Source organism: Mus musculus, chromosome 13 (assembly GCF_000001635.26).
Source record: "Mus musculus strain C57BL/6J chromosome 13, GRCm38.p6 C57BL/6J".
Lineage (NCBI taxonomy): Eukaryota > Metazoa > Chordata > Mammalia > Rodentia > Muridae > Mus > Mus musculus.
This window is the reverse complement of record NC_000079.6, coordinates 63,838,566-63,862,952: the sequence shown is the minus strand read 5'-3', so window position 1 is coordinate 63,862,952 and position 24,387 is coordinate 63,838,566. Positions and strand designations below refer to the sequence as shown.

General features: G+C 35.7%; 1 protein-coding gene across 7 annotated transcripts in view; it reads right to left on the bottom strand.

The window, feature by feature from the left end:
- The window catches only part of Ercc6l2 (excision repair cross-complementing rodent repair deficiency, complementation group 6 like 2), an 89,324-nt gene that overhangs the window by 37,350 nt on the left and 27,587 nt on the right, over window positions 1–24,387 (bottom strand). For 5 of the 7 annotated variants that reach the window (XM_006517451.4, XM_017315632.2, XM_017315633.2 and 2 more), the window contains 8 exons: window positions 21,368–21,529; window positions 20,784–20,991; window positions 18,267–18,407; window positions 15,499–15,612; window positions 14,093–14,212; window positions 9,931–10,002; window positions 9,180–9,325; window positions 4,627–4,722 (listed from right to left, as the gene is read on the bottom strand). In XM_006517451.4, coding sequence (XP_006517514.1) covers window positions 4,627–4,722; window positions 9,180–9,325; window positions 9,931–10,002; window positions 14,093–14,212; window positions 15,499–15,612; window positions 18,267–18,407; window positions 20,784–20,991; window positions 21,368–21,529 — 1,059 coding nt within the window. Of the gene's footprint in view, window positions 1–4,626; window positions 4,723–9,142; window positions 9,326–9,930; window positions 10,003–14,092; window positions 14,213–15,498; window positions 15,613–18,266; window positions 18,408–20,783; window positions 20,992–21,367; window positions 21,530–21,913; window positions 22,061–24,387 lie in introns of those variants that run through there. The other 2 variants (XM_030247457.1, NM_001361124.1) reach the window with 2 other exon arrangements.

The following is a 24,387-nucleotide window of genomic DNA, read 5'->3' as shown; positions in this document are numbered from 1 at the left end:
TTAAATCTGCTCTTAGATCGATGTCCTTTGATCTTGGAGTTTAATCTGTCTATGTTTAAACAAGAAAACAAAGGAGGTCTTGCTTTTGCTGGTTTATTTGGTTCTTGAGATAGGTCTCTCCCTAAATGTTCTGGAGCTCACTATATAGACCAGGCTGGCCTCAAATGCACAGAAACATGCCTGCCTCAGCCTAGTGGGCGCTGAGATTAAAGGTGGGCACCTTTATGCTCAGCCATCTCTGAGGTTTTTAACTGTTGTTACACTTCCTCCATTACTGATTTTCCTTTGTGTTTTTAGTTAATTTTTTTTCAATGACATATTATGAATCCTTTCCTCTGTTGTTTACATATATACACAAAATAAATATATATTTATACATGTTACAAATTATATATTATAAATGTACAGATAGATTCATAAACATGTTATGAATTTTCCCTTTGATTTCTGTTGAAAACAAAAGTAACAATTCTATTGGTGTTTGTATTTGCCTATACTGGTGAATTCTATTTCCATAAGGATTTGAGTTACTATTTGCTGTCTTTACTTTTCAACTTAAGTTTTCCCTTCAGAAGTATTTTGGAGGAAGCACTAGTAGTGAAAGATTTGTTCAGCTTTTGTTTGTGTGAGAATGACCTAAGTTCTCCTTTATTTGTGAATGACTGTCCTGTTCAGTAGTAAATTCTAAATTAATGTATTTTTCTCTGTTTCCAGTTGACATGTTGATATATATGTCAATTATTATATATTGTATATTATTAAATATATATTCAAAGTAGTAATATATTGGATACTAATATATTTAGTAAATAAGTATATATAATATATATTGGAATTATCTCAGTGATATATATACATATATATGTATGTATGTATGTATATATATGTATATATATTATTACTTTAAATCCATTAGCACACTGCTTTCTGATCTGCTAGGTTTATGCTCAGCTAATTGCAACTAAGCCTTTTAGAGATCAGTTTTACACAATATGCAGCTTAATCTTGCCACTTCAGGCCTTTCTCTCTGTTTTTATCTGCTGACAGCCTGAAAAAGTCTTGGTGTAGATCTCTTTGAAAATATGGAATTGTTTCTTTCTTATATTTTCCCTCAAACCAAGGAAGCTTTTCAATAATTATGTCTGCTTTTTTTTTTTTCTTCTGCTGAAAACTCCGTAACGTACAAAGTGGACTATTTGGTGAGAAGAAAGAACCAATATAGAAAAATATATCTTTTTGTTGACATTTATTTTTCCTTCTTTTAAAAGATTTCTTTTCAGGCTCGATAAGTTGAAGTTTGCAGACTCCCTTTCTTCTTTCTGTTTAAGTCAGTGCTAAATCTAGTCAATTTTTAAATTCCAGAACTGAATGGCAGATCCAGAATATTTGTATTTTTGTTCTCATAAATTTTATTTCTGTTGATACTCTCATTTTGCCACCAGTATTTTTCTAGTATTCTTTAGTTCTTTCTCTGTGTATTCTCCCAACTTTTAGACGTTTATTTTAACATCTGTCTTGTATGTGTGCTGTCTGTCTTTAAGCACGTCTGAGAGACTGATTTGTTGTACTCTGAAAAGACCATACTTTCCTGTTATAATTTCAGAACAACATAAAATACTCCCAATACTTCCAAACACTTACACAGTATATAAAAACAACCATAGGGGTTGGGAATGCAGCTCAGTGGCAGAGCACTTGCCTAGCATGTGCACAGTCCTGCCATGTCAACAACTGGGGAAATAAAATAAAATAAAATAAAAAGATCACAAATTGTAGTAGAAATCACAATACATGTCTCTAGATGAAAGATAAAAAGGCCTTCTGTTGAAAATCTGTCATTTGAAAAAACATTTTTCCCAATCTTTGCAGACAATCTTTGCTTCTTTTCTCTGCTGTTTTCTTCCTCGTCTTTGTCTCTTTTCTTCTCTTCTCTTTTCCAGATTGTTCTCCTCTGTCCAACTTCCTTTTCTAGGTTCTCTTCTTTTCTCTGGACTGTTCCCTGTTCTTGCCACTGCATTTTCTTTCTCTGTTCTCCTTTTTTCTCTGCTCTCTTTCTTCTTACTTCTTATCATAAGACTCTGGGCTTGGAGCTGAAGTAACTATTACACCATTCTGATGCATCATCTCTTCTTTGCTTCGCAATGTTTCTGTTAAATTCTATTAAGAATTTACTTAATACTAATATTGCCATTCTTTATTAAGTTGATTACCATCTTTCTAGTAGTATCTTATGTATTTTTAAATCATGTATATATGTATATGTTCCTGTGTATGAATCTGAATGTATCAATCTGTGCACAGAAGTGCAGTGCCCTAAGAAGCCAGAGGCTGTGAGCTGCCCAATATGGGAAGAGAATCTGGGTCTCCTGCAATAGCAGTACATGCCCTTAACCACAAAGCCATCCTCTCTGGACCCTTATATTTCATAAATTTTATTTTTAGTCTTCTGCTTCTTTCTTAATTTATACGTTTCATAATAAGTGTATATCTGAATTTAACTTTTCCATTTTATCACCATTCTGCTGTTCCTTCTTACAGAGTTCTAACCTATTCAAATGCACAGGCACAATCACATGTGCATACACTCACAGAGATATACACACACTTATGAAATAAAATAATGAAACCACAGAGCAATGGCTCTCAACCTTCCTAACACTGTGACCCTTTAATACAATTCTTCATATGGTGGTACCCCCAATCAAAAATTTATTTTTGTTGCTACTTCATAATAATAATTTTGCTACTCTTATGTATCATAACATAAATATGTGTTTTTTTCCGTGATCTTAGGCAAACTGTGAAAGATTTACATGTAGAAAACCACTGCTGAAGAGTCTCACTTCATTTGTAAAAGCAGAACATATAGAGGGTAGAACTTGTCACTGTGTATTCAAAGGTTGACCAAGTGACCACTGTGCCTCATTTTTACAAAAAATGCTATTTTTTTCTAGCATTTAAAAATAGCACTGTTATAAATTTTGAGACTTGATTAGGATATTGTTTCCTGAAAGGAAAGAAAACTTCTAATAGTTTCTTCTAACACAATCCTGATGCTTCACTATAATTATGTTGAGCTCCAGTTCTTAACTATTGATATTTTTATATCATCCTTCACTGTTTGGGAGAATTTTTCCTTTATAATTAATTGCAGGAAGCTTCTAGCCACACTGTCAATAATTTTTGTCCCTAACTATACACATTACACCCTTCATCTGACATTCTCTGAGCACTGGGCTCAGGCCACCAAAGTATATTTCTGAGTTCTCAGGAGTCAGATTGCTTTTAATCTCGCCTCACATACTAATGTGTCAGTCACTGATCACAATCACAAGTCAAAGCAGTTTTCTTTCTCATGAGGTCCTAACTGTAGCCACAGAAGAGAAGCCTGACCTGCAGAAATGAGTCTGATTCCCATTCATTGCTAACTTGATTTTTGGAGGGAATTTGTTTTTATAAATCCTCTTATTTCTCGCTCTGGGGCATTTTAGTCCTCTTCATTTTCAGAATTGGAAATATAACAAAGATAAACATTCTATCTTCCCAAATAATTGGGATAATCATTATTTTTACTAAGCATTTGGCAGCTCTTCAAATTTAATCATGTTCTTAAGAAATATTGATAATTCTCTCCTCTTTCTTCAGTCTGCTATTTTTATTTCTGAACGAACAAATGATGTTTTTTTGGGGGGGCGGCAGGGGAGTCTTTCCTTTCTCTTTATTCATATTCTATATCTATTTGATTTCACTTTGTTTCACATACGCATCCTTTTACTGTATCTCTCTCTATTATCATTCAGACTTACTAATAAGTTTTATCTTAGCAAAGGCTTTAATTTCTGAGAACATTTCTACTAACTATACATTTTTTCCATGTTACATCATATCATATTATATTTCTTTTCCTCATTTTAGTCCCTTTAATGCCTACTTTTCCTCATGACTCTTTTATTCTATTTTTTGTGAAAATGTCTCATAATTCTTACTTTCTCTTTTGTAATTAAAATCAAAACGTTAAGTGAGTTGTACTAGAAAGATGGTCTGGATTCCAATGCAGGCAATAGGTTTATTCAATTACTTCCTGTATTGTTTTCTATGGAAATATAGAATTACTTGATTGGCTCCACTGAGTCTTAACACACCAGGAACTTCTCTAGTCTCAGTGTCCTACTTAACTGGTGAGATGGTTAAGGAACCTAGTCCAGACAACCTTGTGTAAGCATGGAGTGTAGAGAGGAATCTACATCAGTCTCACACTACTCTTAGTTTCCCACACCCCTCAAGTTCTCACTTCATGCCAACAACTGTCAACTGGCAGTTTCTGTTCTGTTCTGCAGACTCCAACTTTGGCTTTTCTCTGGTGAGTCTCTCTCAGGAGTTTCTCAAAATTTCTGAATGACTAGTAACAAACGGTTCTACTTTATTTGTTATTATGGTCGTATGTCACATTAGTAGGATTTGGAGATCAGAAACAAATGGCTACTAAGAAGTTTAGGGTCATTTTTAATATAAATTTTCACCAGTACCCACTTTTTCTAACTAGTCCTATAAGCAATGTAGAAAGTTCAAGGCTAAGTTTTAGATCACAAGAATTCACAGGTCATTTATATTTTGTCAGTATCATACCTGTCAACAGCTTGAAGATCGTTGGCTGGATTCCAAGTTGGATCAAATAATATAACAACGTTGGCCCCAACAAAATTGAGACCTAGTCCACCAGCCCTGGAAAGAAAACAGCATAAACTGTTGTGAGGGATGGTGGTACACATGTAATCTCACCACCCAGGCAGAAGCAGGAGTCAAAGTTCCAGGCCAGTTTAAGCTATACGGTAAGACCCTGTCTCAAACAAACCAACCATTCACAACAGAACAAACCACTGTGCTATAACTCATTTTCTGCAATCAGTATAATACTACACTGCCATCGTTATATGAGTTGATGTTTCAAATAGAAAGATGCTTATATATTTATGGCATATTCTTTTTCTACAATTCAATAAACCCTTAAGCAAATTGACCATTTGAATCCATATACATAGGTTAATATGCTAGTTTTTATAATTTTTATATACTCAAATACCATTTCTATAAGATTATCAAATACAATTAAAATAATTTTAGTATTTTCTGAAACAAATAGAAGTTATAGAAATGTTTGTCCAATAAACCTAATACACTGGTTCCACATAAATTTAGAACTCAATCCAAGACTGATGTGATTGCATTGCACTCACACAAGTACCAGGAGTAATGTGTGTGCAATACACTCACTTGAGTGCCAGGACTGATGAGTGTGCATTATACTCACATGAGTCTATCTTGTGTAACAATGGTTATGGCCTTTTCAAGTTGTGAATTTTTTAGTTTTGCATTCCCTTTTTAACAGCTAATTTACAATAGTGATAAAATTATATACAATTTAAAATGAACACTAACATATATATATACATATATATGTGCATACATACATAAGCAGAATACTATTCAGAGTTAAAGCAAAATGAAGTTTAGAGATTTACATGAAAATGCACTTAGACTATTAAGGAAGATCACATAATCGCAGAAAGGAAAAAAAAACCCATATATTCTTTCTCTCATACATGGAATCCAGCCAAAAATATATGTAAACAAGTGTAAAACATGAAAAAAGGAGAACAAGAAAGGCTACAGATATGGAGATGAGGAGGTGATGGACAGGAGTCATAAGAGATGATGTAAAGATAATTATTATTCTAGTGCTAAGCCTGTGGTGGATATTTGGGTTTTGGTGGTGGATAAGTGCATAACATATGTTCAATAATGAAGTGTAAAATTTAATGTGAATCTCCACAGCTTCTGTTCTGAATGCCTATTCTGTCTAGCAGTTCACTACATTTTATGGACTTTGGGTATGGCTAATTTTGATGTGTGACATTAAATGAAAGGAACAGCAAAACTGAATCTGAGGAAAAGAGCTTTTCTTTTCTTTTCTTTTCCTAACTCTGTCTCTTAAGCCTTTCGCTTACCAGTTTGCTACTCTGTCACTAATGTCATCCTACACTTAGACCATTGGCACACCGATGCTCATTGTCTAAAGACAAAAGTTGGTAATAATACTCTTCGATAATACTTGTACCAAATGGAAAGAAATTCACATTGACTATGCATCCTCTTCACAGAGCTAGATATTTTCATATCTTCAGTCCTCAAGATACATTTGGTCTTTTTTTTTTTTTTTTTTTCCTCAGACACAGGATCTTACTGTGTAGCTCTGCTGTCCTGAAACTCATTATGTAGACCAGATTGGCCTGTGTCTGCCTTCCAACTGCTGGGATTAAGGGTGTGCATCAATTGGCCTGGCTTTCCTCAAGGTAAGTTTAAGAACCAAACATTTTCCAGTTAGGCACAAAGGATCTCCTTAAATAGGCCGAGTCTGTATTCAAACTGAAGCATACTCTTAAATTTTAGTGCTCAAGAGAAATTGAGTTCTTTCTTCTTAAAATCACTTTCCGGAGTTGATAGTAAAAAGATTCCAGAGAGACCTAAACCAAAGGCAGAAAGGTGAGACAGGGAAAGAGTTTTGAAAAAGAAGACAACAATAAAATCGCAGTATGGAAAATTCAGAATGAACATAGGAGAGATTCAAGTGCCCAGAAAGGAGAAGTTATAGGAGCACCTGTTTAATAACCTTCCAGCTGTTCCAGGTAGGCTCCTGATGGAGAAACCAGACATCCCAGGATGTCATCTCAGACAACCCAGGGAGCTCAAAAAAGTCCTCTGCTAATTAGGGGAACAATCTTCTAAGGGACTGAAAGTACAAATGACACCTGGCTGGTTAAAGCAGAGGCAGACGCGATGATTCTGATATAATACAAATTAAAGCCTACTTGTAAGTCATGTGGCTAATTACAAGGACTTATTTAAAAGCAATGTAATATAATTGTTCACTTCAGGCTAAGGACTAGTTTTTGAGACAGAAATCTCATGACCATGCGTACTGTCTGTGTCTAAGAATGTCTTCCACTCTCTACTCTTGTCCCAAGTGAACACATCAATTTTAACTACATTTAATGTTAGACAAAAATATCTTTAACAAATTGCATTTTATTATTATGTATTTAGTATTATAATAGGTCAAACTAAGTATCTGCTTTAACAGTACATCCAAAAAACCTAATGAGTAGAAAGGAAATATCATAAAGATATTAACTTTCCTCAAAATCACTTATAAACTCAATGATTTTAATTTACTACAACAACAACAAAAACTTGTAATCCCAGGTGGGAGGGATAATGTAAATATAGTACTCATCTATAAAATTCTCAAAAAAAGAATTCCAAGAAAAATGACAGATGAGTTTTCTTTAAACATGTTTCAAGAGTATTTATGGAAATCTAAGAGTTAAGGTGCTAGTATTCTAGGAAAGAAAGATAATCCATAAAAAACAAGATTAGAAAGCACAAAAAATTCTGGGTAAAAATATGACTGTTTCAAATAAAATAATCTACAAGATTGGAAAATGGCATTTTCACAGACTATAGAACAAGGAGTACAAAATGTAAAATATCTGACTTAAAGAATAATACATGAAGATTTGCTGCAAAACTGAGAAAGCAAGAGGACAGCAGGCTCAAGGCCAGCAGTGATGCATGCATCACCTAAAACAGTGGTTTTCAACCTGTGGCTTGTGACCCCAGAGGACACTGCATGTCAGATAGCCTGTGTATCAAGTATTTATACTACAATTCATAGTAATAGCAAAATCACAGTTATGAAGTAACAAAAAATAATATTATGGTAGAGGTTCACCACAACATGAGGAACTTTATGAACAGGTTATAGCATTGGGAAGGTTGAGAACCACTGGTCTAAAACAAAACAACAACCAAAGAAAGTGGACGATAAGGGGTGTAATCCCCCATAAAAAAGATCAAGTGAGAATTATCTGGGTCAAATCCCAAAGAAAGCACACAGAAAGTGGAAGGAAAGGGAGCTGTTTAAAATAAGTATAAAAAAGCATCTCCCCCAAATGAGATGGCATGCTTCCAGGCTGCGGCACCACACACGACCATCACCCAACGTAAGTCTCAAACATCACTGTTAAGTTTCAGTAGATTGCAGAGGGAGAAAAATTCTTATGAGACCCAAAGAGGATCAAGAACCAGAGTGGTATTTAACAACACTAAGTACTAGACTAGAAATTACAGAAAACAATATGCAAAGAAGATGATAGGGTAGATTTGTAAATATCTAATAGGATTTTTAAAAATAAAAGATTTTTATGTTAACATTAGGAATGTGTTGTGCATGTAGAACTTTTTTAGACACAGTGAGAACAGAGCTGCTGGCTGTTTTCAGCTGGGCCTGAGGTGGTCATGATGAGTTCTGCAGTGCTGGGACCTCCATCCAGTGTGTTACACATGACTGAAGTTAAGAAGGTTTATGCTGGAGCTTAACCGAAGATCACTCAGTGCTTTGTATGTAAGGACTCGGGCGAGGACATGCTGGATTTCATCCACAGCAATGAGAGTTCAAAGCTTCTCTCCTTTACTCAGCTGCAGGGACTCCACAGAACAGCCCATGGCAGTCATACCACGGCAGCGTCACCCCTCATCCCCACACTCATTTTGAGTTCTATTTTTGCTCTTTGCAGTTTATTTCTAAAGTCCTCTGGTTCTCTTTTTGAAAACAGTGATAGCAAATCTATAAAATTCTCACATACAATGCCAAAAAATAAAGTATTTATTATAACCCAAATATCTTCCTTAGGTGTTTCTACTAACTGACATCTTTCTCAAAAGAGTGAATTTTCTTTAAGCCATTCTAATTAGAGATTCATTAAGTAGGTGCTGGAACAAATTTATTCCTTATAAAATCCAACAGCAGCTCCAGCTGGGACAAGGCAGAGAAGGCAGCAGTGGCAAGCTCTGAGTAAGAAATCCAACTGTTCTGAAGATAGGGCACTCACACTACCCAGGAACTCTAGTCTTATCTTTTAACTCTGTCTTTACAAGGGGAATTCCAGAATGATAAGAAAATAAAGGATTGTTATTCTGTATATAACTGACAGTGTTTTAACTGCTTCTTTAAAATCAAATAAAGAAAACAACATAAGCCTATTTATTGAAAATTAATCTCAAAATAGTTTAGAAAACAACCAGATGAAATCAATCTATCATGTTTTATTTATTTTTCTTACATTGTGGAGACAAGACAAATGTTCACATCTTGTGAACTGTTAAACTCCTTCACAATCTTGAGCCTTTCCTCGGACTTTGTGCTTCCATCGAGTCGCCGGTAATCGAGGCCCGAGGCCATACAGTACTGCTGCAGCACATCCAGCAGCTGCAGGGAAGAAAGGCAGGGAAGCTAAGTTCTGGTCACAGGTTCTGTCCAATAACGGCCTGTTGACTGGTGAGCACTGACCACTGGACCCACTGTTTCTTTCTTCTACTTAAGCAATCGGTATGGAGTCCTGGCTGTCACTCTGTGGGAGACTGATTCCTTAATGTGTGCCAGGCCTAGGATCTATTTCCAGTTCCAAAAAATACTTTTCCTCCCTTTTAACCCATGTATTTCTTTCTGTTATTCTAAAACAAGCAATCTTTTCTTTTTTAGCAAGTATTTCTTTAAAAACAACAAACTGAAACCAAATAAAAAGAAAATCATTGGTCAAATAATTTATTTAAACCATTTTTTGTCATTTTCTAAACTCTAAAAATCCTAAATATCTCAAAAGAACATCAGCAGAAAATACAGCTTTACCTTTGAGTTTCATAGGCTGGTGGCCATCCCTGTCTATAGCACATAACTAAATGTGCTGGAAAGGTCATTCTCTCACCACAATATGCCATGTGGATGAGGAAAACAGACAGTAATGTGCTACTTCCTTGTGCTTAGTGCCTAGAGACCCAGGCCAACCAAGCAAGAACATTGTGGATGGAACTCACCTTGGTGGAAAAGGAAAAGAGAAGAACCTTATCTCTTTGTTTCCTAAAATGATTCAAAAGCTGCTGGAGGACCTGGGAAGGAACACAGGTTATCAGTAGGCCAGTGCCAAGAACAAAATTACACATACAGAAAACACTGGAGATTTCCTGAAAATGATCTATACAACACTAAGCACAGTCATCTCAGCTAACTCCCCTTTATATATTCAAAATTAACAAGTACACTATTTACCACACCAAATGCTATTTATCATCCTGTTTGTCAGTAAGGTGGTAAAGTTCCCAAAGCCTGGTTCATTTCAACTGGTTTTACTAAAAAGAAGCATTTCAGATGATGGATTAATTTAATTTTCAGAATACACTTTTATACCCACAGTATGTTAAGACTAAATTAGCAAAACTTACCTTTTAGCAAGTTAATGGCTTTCTAGACAGATGACATGCAATGCTTGCAGTTGCTTCTCTGCAATTTCTGAGAGACCTGATGCTCACCTCTTAAACGCACATCTCTTTTCACTGTTTATTTACAGTCAGCCCTGATTTCTAGATATGATTTTGACCTCAAATAGCTTAATAATCTGCCCTCATACACAGTTCTTTAGAGAGGAAGCAACAGTCCAAAGATGGCACAGCAGAAGCAGAAGCATTCCCACACTGGGAAGACAGAGCACCATGAAAAGGCAATCCACAGAGGGGAAGGGAATTTTCTGTACCAAGTTTTACTGAACTTGGTACAGAAACAATATTTTGATGGAAACAATTTCTTTGATAATAAAGATATAAACAAAAATATACTCAATACAACAATCTCTTCTTAGTTTATCTAGTAAAGACTTCTTTCAAAATTTGAGTCTTAACCTCACTCTTTGGGGGAAAAAATGCTTTGGAAGTTTTTTAAAAATCTACTCAGATGGTGAGTAAAACTGTCATAGTCTGAGGAAATATTTTAATATCTGGACAACATATAAACTTTTATTTACATTTAGTTTTATTTTTAAATGAAATAACTGACTTTATGCAGGACATACATTTTAAGTTTATATTATATAAGACTACTGCTTTTAATTGATAGACATCAATTTTTTTTTAGGTTTTCAGTACTGAGTATAAGTGCAGAAATCTCCCACATACCACACCTCATCTCTCTTTTTGCAATACTGAGGATCAATCCATAGCTGTGCATGCCAGATAAACACTCTACTGCTGAACTATATCCCCATATGCCTCCTATAAATGTTTATATAAAGCTAATGTTACTAAAAATATGACTATCATTATTATTTATGAGGTATCTATACAACTCATTAAGAACACTGACCTTTTATTAACAGCTTATGCTATTGTCCAGCGTGTATTAGAGTTCAGTCATTTTGTTTACAGCTCCAAATTCTGATGAATGAATCTTGACGCTTTCACATTACATCATAAAAAATAGTGTTACTGCTTAAAAGTCCCTGATGTTTTACTCATTATCCAATGTTTTATCTTCTCCCAGAACCCCTGATCTGTCTCTGTAGTTTTTCCTTTTCCAGAGGGTCAGAGATGGAATCACACAGCAACACAGCATGTATCTTTTCCAGGCTAGCTTCTTTAATTTAGCAATATACACTTAAGAGTTCTCCAAGTGCTCTACTTTTTTTTTTTTTTTTTTTTTTAAGAGCAGGTCTCACGGTGTAGCTGTGCCTGGCCTGTAACTTGCTACGTAGACCACGCTGCTTTGCAACTGAATGAGATGCACCTGCTTCTGCCTCCAGAGTGACGGGATTAGAAGCATGCACCACTACATCTTACTCAATTTTTATTGTTAAAAACCATTCCATTTTTGTATCACAGCCTATCCATTTGCCTTTTGAAGGACATCTTGATTACTTCCAAGTTTTGAAAATTATGAATAAATTTATGTGGGGTACTTATGAGGGCATAAGTTTAGTAAAATTCACTAAATTTATTTCTTACACAAATAACTAAAGAATGTGACTAATGGATAACATGGTAAGAATATTTCACTTTCATATTTTAAATATCAAACACATTTTAAAAACAATGTAACTGACATTACTGAAAAGTCTAAGTTTTGACAAAAGTCACTACACTACTCTTCAGAGGGACCAACTCACTCAGCAGTTTCACCTGTACTGAAAGAAGGTCCGCAGCAGCACCTGGTGTCTGGACTGCGCCACCTTAACAGGCGTGCAGTGTCTCCTATCTTATTTTTGCAGGTGTAACAGTGGGCAGCATCTCCCTTGCACTTACTTGCCATCTGCACTTCTTTCTGTAGTAAGTTATCTGTTCAGATCCTTCCCCATTTTTAAGCTAGATTATTTACTTTCTACTACTGAGTTTTAAGAATACTCTGTATACTTTGGATACTGGTATTCTTCATTATTTTGAGAAGATATTCTGGTCTGTGCTTGTCTTTTTATTCCCTTAGAAGATGCTAATGTATTAAACCAGCAATAGGCTGAACAAAAATCTACTCTTGTCATTGGCTATAGCTTCAGATCTGTTGTAATTTGGGGTATTTAAAAGTGAAAGCAAAAGTAAGTAATAAGGAAATTTTTTTCTGATTGCAGGTTTTCATTAGGTTAATTTAAAGAAAAAACCCTCACTAAATGAATAATCATAAATTTCATAAATAATCATAAATTAAATAAATAATCATAAATTTGTGACATATCACCTAATGGATAAAATACATTCTCAACTAAGTGGTTGCAACTCGTGTTTATTCCATTGACAGGTAAGTGAATGCCACTGGCATCAAAAAGTCATTGCTATAGTTCTAAGGCGATGACAGCTAAAACAGTCATTATGTGCCCAGAGCCTCTGCAGTTGCAGGCTGAGCTACAAGATAAGCAGAACCAGAGCTTTACAAGTCAGAATTCACAAAAGATACACAAGTCAAGGACTTAAAGGTCTTAACCTCACAGGCAATAAGTCTATAATAAGCCTATATAGGCTGTATATCACAAATCAGTATAAATCACAGATAATGATGTTAATCAAATGTTGTAAAAATAGTCCTACAATACATATCCCCAGCTATTACTGTCAAGATCCGTTTGACTGACAATCAGTTAGAAATTGCGAATCAGCTGTTCTCCATAGAAAACAAGATGTCTACCTAGCTTCCAACAAACAAAGCCAGAATAAAAATAAAATCTAGCCAGGCGTGGTGATGCACGCCTTTAATCCCAGCACTCAGGAGGCAGAGGCAGGCAGATTTCTGAGTTTGAGGCCAGCCTGGTCTACAAAGTGAGTTCCAGGACAGCCAGGGCTACACAGAGAAACCCTGTCTCGAAAAACCAAAAAAATAAAAAAATAAAATCTAATCATCTTAACTATACAGTGTAATTTCTAAAAATAGAACTCTAAATGAATCTGGATTTTATATGTTGAAATTTCATAAAAAGCAGATTATTATATTTTAATTACTTGGAATAAATCATGATATTCTCATGAATACAAACTAATTGATTTTTATAAATAATTTTTAACCCTATCCTTTTTACTACTTCCACCTATTTTGTTTCACTAAATATCTAGGTTTTAAGCAACTAAATCACGTTAAGCTTATCTAGATTAACTGCTAAAAATATTCCTAGATAAAACAATAATTGACTAATTTGAATTACTCCCGTTTTATTCCCTTTGCCAAAAAAGTAAAACATCTTACCTTATTCTTAACTATAGTTTAAAGTTGGGAACTGTGAAGCCATAAATGAGGATTTTTGATAGCTATTGAGGGATTAAACAAGCTTCTTGTAGGAGGCCAGAGGCTACTACCAGTTCACACTACTATGGCAGGTAATGCCCAGATACCTAGGTCAGGGCAACAGACCCTGGGCTTGCTTTCCACACCCTTCCTTCACTAATGCAGTACCAAGAACAACATGGCCACGTCAGTTCCAATGTGCAGAACAAATGTTGTTACCTTGCAGTTTTACTATTTAGGTCAGAAAACAAAAATTTAAGGCAGAAGATTCAATTTAGATATAGAGGCCTTGCCCCTGTTCATATGTGATAACAACATACATTTAAAATGTTCTTCAGCCCAATAGATTAGTAAGGAAAAGCTTGATGCATGTTTGATGCAACTGCCACTAAGAACCCATAGTGTGCTCTGATCTATCTGTATGCACACTGAATGAAGAATACATACCTTCATTTTCCCACTATATTTAGGGTCAGAAAGTGTCTCAAAGGCTGCATCTTTGCTTTTCTGCACAAAATCTGGGAATCTGGAAAATACCCGATCACATATCCTCTTGATAACTGTTTCCTTAAGAAAGAAGAAATTTCAATGCATATTTAAACCTACAAAAAATAAAACTTTATAAAAATTTTCTATTTGTGAGAAGCAGAAATGTAATCTACCTTCTTTAAGTGAAATTAACAATTCAGAAAATCCTAAAGCTGTACGTTAAACATGTATGGTTTTGATGAATTCTTGGTATTATGAATACAGACACTATATCATTACTTCCTCAAGATTTCAAAAATAAGGAGACAAACATTCCCTAAAGAATAAATAATACTATCCAAAACTACTGTATCAGATTCTTAATAGGTTTCAAAAGTAAACACACTAGCTACATCACAAGAAACTATTGTTAGATGAAGATGAGACCTTATTACTAATGCTGTGCTCTAAAATAAGATACAATTGCAGTTACCATAGCAAATGCTATTTAAAATTCAAATTGGATTTTGACCGTTTAGAAAACAGATTAAACAAATATAATTAAACACAATATTAGCAGAGTAGAATTGACTTATCAGCTATCCAAGTAATTACACCAAAACATAAACACTATTAGACACATAAAACAGCTATTACTTTAAACTCAATCTTTTTCTGCCTGATTAAAAATGTAAGTGCACGTTTCTCAATAGTTAAGTTTTACTTTAAAAAATTATTAGTACTGATGTTGAATACTGAACTCAGCACCTTGCACATGCACAAGGTTGTGTAATTCAACTACTAAATTTTAAAATAAGCAAGTCAGATGCCTCTGGAAAGAAGCTGTGTCTGAGGAGATTGACTGACTGATTAGAGCTGAAATATTGTGGAGAGATTGGAATATTACAGGTTCAGAAGTTAGTTATCTTATGTTGGGTGGAGTTTTAACCCCACATCGCTAACAGCCATTCCTTGCCCACCTCTGTGTCAGAACTAATGTCCTGTGACTAACAGAATAATCCTTTGGAATAAAATTTCTATCAATCCAAAAGCTAAGAATGTTATCGGACAGGATCCTGGACATACAGAAAAGCTTCCCCCATCTTGTTGTACCCATCTCTCTGATGTACCCACCAATATATTTTAAAAAACTCCTCTATTTCTGACTTTCTTCAGCAAACTAAAAACTTCATAAAACCACTTCCATGTTAAAATAGTGATTTGGTGTAATCTAAATCTCTGTTCCCAGGCTCTGGCCACTAAAATGGCTCCAGGATAAAATATCTCTTACTCTCTTTTAGATGAGAACTATGATTTTTGTGTCAATAATACTGTATAGTATCTGTTTTATATAAATAGTATCACAAAGACATGTAAAGTCAAACCTGATGTTTGGAGGTGCTAGCAGCCTGCAGCAGTGCAACATGGTTAGCTACTTTCTGAAGCACAGTCAGGTAACTAAGGCACAAGGTTCTCACTGTGTCACCCCGTGAGTTGGTCTGTAACAGAATGGTCAGAAAAAACAAACAAGAAAAGCATTAATAACACAGCTATATGACCAATTGTAAGATGCATCACTTAGTACTCACTGTCTAATTATCTAAGACAGTAAAAGCCAAGTACTTAGAAGGATATCCATGATTCGCTGCCCTGGAATCACTCTTGATGATGTAGTGACTATAATGTAGTGGTGTTTACTTAATAAAAGGGAGGCATTATTTATAATAGCCAGAAGCTGGAAAGAATCCAGATGTCCCTCAACAGAGGAATGGATACAGAAAATGTGGTATATTTACATAATGGAGTACTACTCAGCTATTAAAAACAATGAATTCATGAAATTCTTGGGCAAATGGATGGATCTGGCAAATGGATATCATCCTTAGTGAGGTAACCCAATCACAAAATAAGTCACTTGATATGCACTCACTGATAAGTGGATATCAGCCCAGAAACTTACCCAAGATACAATTTGCAAAACACAAGAAAATCAAGAAGAAGGAAGACCAATGTGTGGATACTTCATTCCTCCTTAGACTAGGGAACAAAACACCCATGGAAGGAGTTACAGAGACAAAGTTTGGAGCTAAGACAAAAGGATGGACCATCCAGAGACTACCCCACCTGGGGATCCATCCCATAATCAGCCACCAAACCCAGGCACTATTGCATATGCCAGCAAGATTTTGCTGAAAGGACCCTGATATAGCTGTCTCTTGTGAGGCTATGCCAGTGCCTGGCAAACACAGAAGTGGATGCTTACAGTCATCTATAGGATAGAACACAGGGCCCCCAATGGAGGAACTAGAGAAAGTACCCAAGGAGATAAAGGGGTCTGCAATCCTATAGATGGAACAACAATATGAACTAACCAGTACCCCCAGAGCTTGTGTCTCTAGCTGCATATGTAGCAGAAGATGCCCTAGTTGGCCATCATTGGGAAAAGAGGCCCCTTAGTCTTGCAAACTTTATATGCCCTAGTACAGGGGAATGCCAGGGCCAAGAAGTGGGAGTGGGTGGGTAGCGGAGCAGGGTGGGAGGAAGGAATAGGGAACTTTCGGGATAGCATTTGAAAAGGAAATAAAGAAAATATCTAATAAAAAAATAAAATAAAAGGGAAGTCTCCATTCTGGATGGGACAGTGACAGAAAAGTTGCCATTAAGGAGGTACTAGGAACAACACTAGGTAGGTCACAGTGCTCTAAAGAATTCTTTACTCTCTACTTACGTTGTCACAGCCTGGAAGAAATGAACATATTCTAAAGAAATACTTGTCTCTCAATCTATCAGACTATTGAAACAATAGAGTGCAAGAAAATGGGAATTCCCCCAGGAATCTCACACAGTTCTAACTTGTCAAATCACATCACAGACTGAAGCCCAGGCACTGATGAATCAGTGGTGGGCGGGACCTCACTTTGACTGACACTGCTTACATGTGTACACCCTCTGCCTTCTATTTAAACTTGATCTCACTTCTGGACCCTGAAGATGGGCTTGAGGAATCTGATGGACCCTTGTCCCTCTTCCCAACATAGCTGAGCTGAACAAATCTCCTTTTTCTGCTTTCCATTTTTAAATTTGCTTTTTAAATTGTATTACTGATGAGTAGCCAGACCTGACTTGTGGAACAGGTGGCCCCATAATCTGATAACAAAACTAACTGGGAATGGAAAGGACTGAAAACAGCAAAACCACTTAGGTAGAATAAAAAGCAATCTGGATAAATACATAGGGTCCCTGTAATCATCACAGATATATGACAGAAGAGGTTAAAAAAAAAGAGCAAGAAATATAAAGAGCAGATAGAAAAACAAGTGACTATCCCTTAAAAAGCATTTTGTTCTATTAACCCAAATCTCTATTAAATGGACACTGTGACTAGTAGTCACATCTTCCCAGCAAGCAGTGAATCATTCTTACAAGCAGTGGTGGGAAATTTGTGAAAAGAAAAAAAAATTAAGACGAAAGTAGACTACTTACTAATATGAAGTAAGAAGATACAAATTTGAAGTTTAGTTTCTAAACTATGTTTTATAGCTATTGAATATTGTATTTTGTATGTGGTTATTAAGCATTGTAAAGCATTATTGGTAAGTTGTGTTTACAAATGCGTATGCATGTGATGCAGGCATGTATGTGCTATGGCATGCATCTGAAGGCCAGAGGATAACCTTTTTTAAAAAAAGATTTATTTATTTATTTTATGTGTGTGAGTACATGTCTCTGTCATCAGCCACACCAGAAGGGGGCATTAGATACTATTACAGATGGTTATGAGCCACCATGTGGTTGCTGGGAATTGAACTCAGGAATAGAAGAGCAATCAGTGGTCTTAACTGCCGAGCCATCTCTACAGCCCTAGGGGGTTACTTTCAAGAGCCAGTTCCTGCCTTCTACCTGTTTAGAAGCAGGTTCTCTTACTGAACCATAAGCTCCCAGGATTCTCCATTCACACTCAGATCTTGTGAGGGAGTGGTGGGATCACAGAACCTTTTAATGCACCCCAGGTGGGCTCTAGGGATCAGAACTAAGCTGTCAGGCTTAGCCCCTTGATAACTTCTTAAAAACACTACTTCTGAAGTTAAAGAAATGAAGAAAAGTGGTGTTGCTAACACAAGAGCAAACTGTAGAGATGAATGGAAATGCTTGCCTTGTAACAACACTTTCTGCGCTTCTGGCCACTGCCACAGGTACAAGGCTGAGAGGATGTGAGGATCAGAGCCACATCTTCTGTTTCTAACACTGTTTGGTAGACAGCTTTCTGGAAGTCTGTCAAAGAACAATACACCATCTGTACACAAAGGAGAAGACAATTATTAGGATTCTTCTAGTGGTGAGAAAAATCATCACAACGGGCACTGGATTTGACCAGGGCAACAGTGCTATCACCCACACTACCTCTGCTTATGTCTCTATGACAATTACCTTTCCTCCTCATCCCACTTTATACTGTACATATAAGTAAACGTTATCATTTGTTCTTGTTTTCTCTTAAAGGAAAAAAATTACATGAAAAACAAATAATGTGGCTTCCTTATACATTCTCAGTATATTGTGGGTCTCCTTAGACATTTTTATCAGTTTATTATGGAAACAAATCACAATAAGGTAAAACAAAAAATTTAGAACATTAGTATAAATTATAAATGTTACTGAATACTGAAAAACTGACAAAAATGCTAAAAATTTCATAATATGTTAGCTACTTGTTTTGAGTATCTTGCCATATATTCTAAAATTAGTGAGGAAAATAAATATTTGCAAAAGCAAACATAATTTTCTATTGTATGTCCAAATTCAAGTACAAAATATTATAACAAAACAAGTTATAAAGAACACATTTCTCTCTTACTTCTGGCAGCACTAGAAATAAATAAAATTCTTCTAGACATGTATGTAACCAGTGTTAAAATCAAATTTATTTATATCAGGCCATAAAAATGTGAGCAATAAGGAACAGTATTTCCTTATTTTTTAAGTATTTCTAATAAATATTTATATAAATACAATGGGAGAGTATTACAAAAAAGTATGCATTCAGTGAATACAGGAATGTCTTTAAAAACAATGCTACAATTTAAAAAACATGTCTACAAAATATAATTACTCCTTGAAGAACATAGAAGATAACAGTCGGTGACTAGATATACAGTGCATTTACTATGTTAGTACTCAACACTAACAGTTACTAAGCATTTCTTACGTGTCATGCATTTCAGAGCAACCATGTGAAGCCCATCTGACACCATTGGTTTCACTTAAACAACACTGGTCTCAGTGGGCTGCTCAACTGAGGAAACCTTTAACTGGGAGAGTCAGAGCCCAAGTTCTAAATCTTTAGGCAAAGTTCTCGCTTGATGTATTTGTTTGTATTATTCCTACTTAACAGATTGCACACATATCCATGTACATACACACACACCTCTGCATGCAACATTTTAAAAAACAGGTTCACAAAGTACTCTAGCATAATATTTGCTTTAGATAAATATCAAGTCACATATTATCAATTTTCTCCACCTCCACACCAGTACCAGCCTTTATTTTCAAATCTATTTTTATAAGGTATCCTAAGATTAGAGTACATTTGATACTATCACCACAGCATGAGTTAGATTTGGCTCATAATAATTTACAGAATCTTTTCTCTACTGCTAGAACTATTAAGAATCACAAGGTTAAACAATCAAGGAAATGTAAAAAAAAAATCCTAGACAACTTCAATTTTCTTAAAACAGTAACAATATTATTTTCTTACCAGTTAAAAATTGGGTCAGTAGCATAACTACAAACAGCATTTCACATAAAGCCAATGTAGAAGAAAAAGGTCTTAACCACTTTAGTCCTACAACTAGAATCAAGATGTCAGAACACACTGAGCAGTACTGTGTGTGTGAAGAAAAAACTCAATACAAAGGGAAGCTCTCCCTACTTCCTTAAGGCAGAAATGAATCAAAAGCCTTGATAAGACATGAAGATTTGGTCTGGTTTTGTTTTGTTTTGTTTTCTGAGAAAGAGTTTTACTGTGTAGACTTGGCTAGCCCGAACTCAGAGATCCACCTGCCTCTGCTTTTTGGTGCTGAGATTAAAAGTGTAAGCCACTATACCTAGCTTAAGATGTGTGTTAGATGATACTGTCATGGCTTGGATCCCAAAGGCTGCCCATAGGTCCATAAGTCAAAAATCCAGCTTGATGGCTTTTGGCACCACTGGGAGGTGGTGGAGCCTTCACAAGGAACCAAGTTCAGTGAGACCGTGTCCCTGAAGGGGACACTGGGTTCCTGACCCCTTCCTGTCTCTTTTTTCCTCCCCAACATTGTGAGGTAAGAGCTTGTTCACCATGTTTTCCCATGAGCCACAGGTCCAAGGGACCATAGACTAAAACCTATAAAACCAAGGTAAACCTTTCCTCTTTGTATAGTGATTTATCTCCAGAATATGTCATGGTAATAGAAAGCTAGCAAACACATGCACTAATAATAGTTCTATTAGCGATCAGGTTGGTAAAATTAGGAAAAAAATAAAACTGAGCTCAATTCATGTTTCCTGAAATCCCACACATAACAAACTAATTCTACAATAGCAACCCTAAAAAGAAATGCAATCCTTTTCAGAAAAACACAAAGTGTGACAAGGAATTAATACTATATGCAAACGCAGTTCTTACCCGGTCTTCTTTCTTAGGCAGCTGGCCCTTGATAAGAGTCTTGGTACGCCTGAGAAACCAGCCAGACATCTTTTTTGCAAGCCTGTGCATGGCTTTTCGGCCAGTAGCAAGTTCTCTTTTTGTTGCTGTGTGTCTCTGGCCATGTTCCACTGGGTCAGAAAATTGCTTCTTGAAGTGAATCCTGCTACCTAAAAGTCCTGGCACAGCCCTTCACAAAGGCAGTAAGAAAAAATTTAAGAGTTACTAATTTATCTAAAAAGAAAAGAATGAAATTCTATTGATTATTCAGTGGCTTACTTAATAACAATTAAAACAAGACTCTGGAAAACAGCATTCCCTCTTTATGACTGTTTATAATTGAAGATGATGGACTAGTAATTCAGCATTTATTACCCTGGGGATCAACAATAGCACGCTAAGACTTTCCACAGGACTTTGGACACTGAAACCTGTTGGGAATGGGTATTTCTGTAAGCAGTTAAGTGATCACTTTTCTGGACGAAGGGCTGTAATTTAAAGAACCAGCAATCAGAAAACAGGCAGCATTCATCTAAACACTGTCCTTGAAACGTCCATACACTCACCAGTCCATGACACACCACAGCTCCTTCATGTTGTTCTGAAGGACAGTACCAGTGAGGCCAATGCGGACCTTACACTTCACAGCCTTCATAACTTCTGTAACTCGGGCTTTTGGATTCTTGATTCTATGAGCTTCATCTACAATAATAGCTGACCATTCCAAACTACAAGAGAGATGGGGACGAGTGGGAGGAAGGAACAGAAAATTTCCTTACTTTAGACATTTACACAACAATTTTTTAGAAACCCCTAACCCCTTCATCCTTTGCTGATCCTACTGAGCTCTCATCTGGCTAAGTGGCCCTGAGTCACAGAACATCACTGATAAAAATACAGAAAACATAAGAAATGAGAAAAGACATCATTTTGTAAGCCCCAATAAAATGTATATGATACTATAACTGCTTTAGAGAGCATATTTGATAATGCTGGAAAAAAAGTTTAAGCATTATTAAATGACAATTCCTCCTTTAAGCAAAAAGCCAAAAACAGACACATCAAAGAAACAAACTATACATTAAATCGGAATGAAAAGCATCAATATAAACCTCAGTGCTTCTTGAAACTTGTTATAAACACTGTTTACAGAAGAGGTTCGCAGTGATTGCTGTGCATCAGTGGGGTGGTTTGTTCAGGAACATGGCAGAAATGCTTAAGAGCCAAACCCAGGATAAATGTCAAGAACAGGAGCCAGTCTAATGAGAATATTGAAGCATCAAGAATAACAGTTACAATTGGGTACAGAATATTGAATAAATAAACATTTAGAACTTAAAGGGAAAAAACAGATACCATACATAAAAGTGAACCTAAGATATATTACAAATCTAAAGATTAAAAAAGCAACAAAATTTATAAAACAGATCAATTTTCCTGATTCTAGTCAGACACAAACTTCTCAGAAGTTTTTGTGATAAATTGGATGTTGTCAAAGTTACAAACTTTTGCCGTTCTGAAGACACCATTTAGAAAATGAAAGAGACTGAGAGAAAACAAACATCTGCATATGGACTATATGTTACCACAGCTCAACATTCTAATCAAAAGATAGGCAAATCACTTCAACTCTGAGAACATACACATTGCAAATAAGCATGTCTACAGCTCAGGAGAAAAGAAAAGAAGGATAAACTACCATCATTGTAGACTTGCTCATTGGTTTAACTTCTTATTCCAATGCAATCCGACATTCATTACCTTGCTTTAAGTTAAAATTGTATCTAATTCCTAACCAATGAGACTCTTCTTTATAGAAGTATACCATTAATAAGATAAAGAAAGTGATAAACTACAAAAGCAGATTATGCTATAAGACCCAATAAGATAAATGGATTCAACTAAGGATAAATGTTACATGCCAAAACATCTACATAATGGACATAAGAATCAAACTATTTACAATGCTGCTTTATAGCTTTGCTATTGTCAAGAAAAGACTGTATTTTGAAGATATTGTATGGATGCTTCCTTTCTTACCCAATAGGTAAATTTAGTGCCATTAACAATGAACAACATGGAACTCCCCAAAGTGACAAATGTGAAGTTCACTGCCATATAAAGCATTCTTGACAACAATGTCAACCTGCATGTAACAAAGCTTTATTGAAATTCAAATTATAAATGGGATCACTCAACATCAGGTGAGTATAAAAGACTTAATAACTAAAGTCATGATACAAACCTTTATTGAATCCTGCTTCATAGATATTAACTATTAATAATATCTTAAGGATAATTAAAGAAATTTTAATTGCTTTCTGTTTCCCCTCATCTTTTAATTTTTTTTTACTACTTTCCTTTGTGAATGTATGTATGTATGTATGTATGTATGTATGTATGTATGTGTTTAAAAACCCATCTGTATGGGTACACATGTGTGCACATGCCATGTGAAGGACAGAGGTCAACTTCAAAAGGTATTACACCTTAGGTGCTGTCCACATTGTTTTTTTTGGAGACAGGCTCTCTCCCTGGTCTGGAGTTGGGCAATTAGGTGAGATGAGCTAGGTAGGGAATTCTCAACCTACAGATATGTGCCACAATTTTCAGTGGGTTCTACGGAATCAAAGTTAGGTCCTCATGCTTCATAGCAAGCACTTTACCAAGTCACCTACCCATAAGATAAGAATAACGAGGTATAAAGGACACTAATTTAGATATATAACAAAATTAAAATATGGGCTCAAGCTGTCATGCTATGTGAAACTTACTAAAGTCATTCACTAGTGTACTTAGACAATGTGTATATTTATATGTGTATAATATGTGAACACACATGCATGCTTACACACACATGCACGTACATAGACACACATGCATGAATGCACACACATGCATACACAAAAAGATCTATGGGTTCTAACTGTTAAGTAGATAAATTTTCGTACACATTTGTCCAACTTTTCTACAGATTCCTTAATTTAAAGGTACAAAAAGATAGACCCTTTCTAGAACACAGAAAGGAAGAAATGGAAAGAAGACAGACAGGATGACTTAGAGAAACAGAGAAAATGGTCTGTAGGCAGCAGCAGAGCAAACCAAGGAGCACTTTTATGCACTTGTGTAGTTCTTAAAAGGTTAGGGAGTGGGAATACTGGGTGACTCAGGAAACTAGAGTCACATAAATACCCAACCATTTGTTGAAGAAGTTCAAAAATAATGATTCTCACTCTACAATACATACGTGAAAAGTTTCTCATATAAGGAAATAAAAAGGCAAAGTATGGCAAAATCTTAATTTTCCCCAAGAAAAAGACAGATACATAAAAATCTTTAAAAATTGTAGCATAAATATGTTGTTAGAGATGTGGATATAAAAGTTAGATTACACTTGTAATCCAACCACTCAGGAAGTGGAGGCAGGAATATCAAGAACTTAAGGCCAAAGGTTCCAGCTGCATATGTAGCAGAGGATGGTCTTATTTGGCATCAATGAGAGGGGAGGCCCTTGGTCCTATGAAGTCTTGATGCCCCAACATGGGAGAATGCTAAGGTGTTGAGGGAGTGGAGGGGTGGTTGGGGA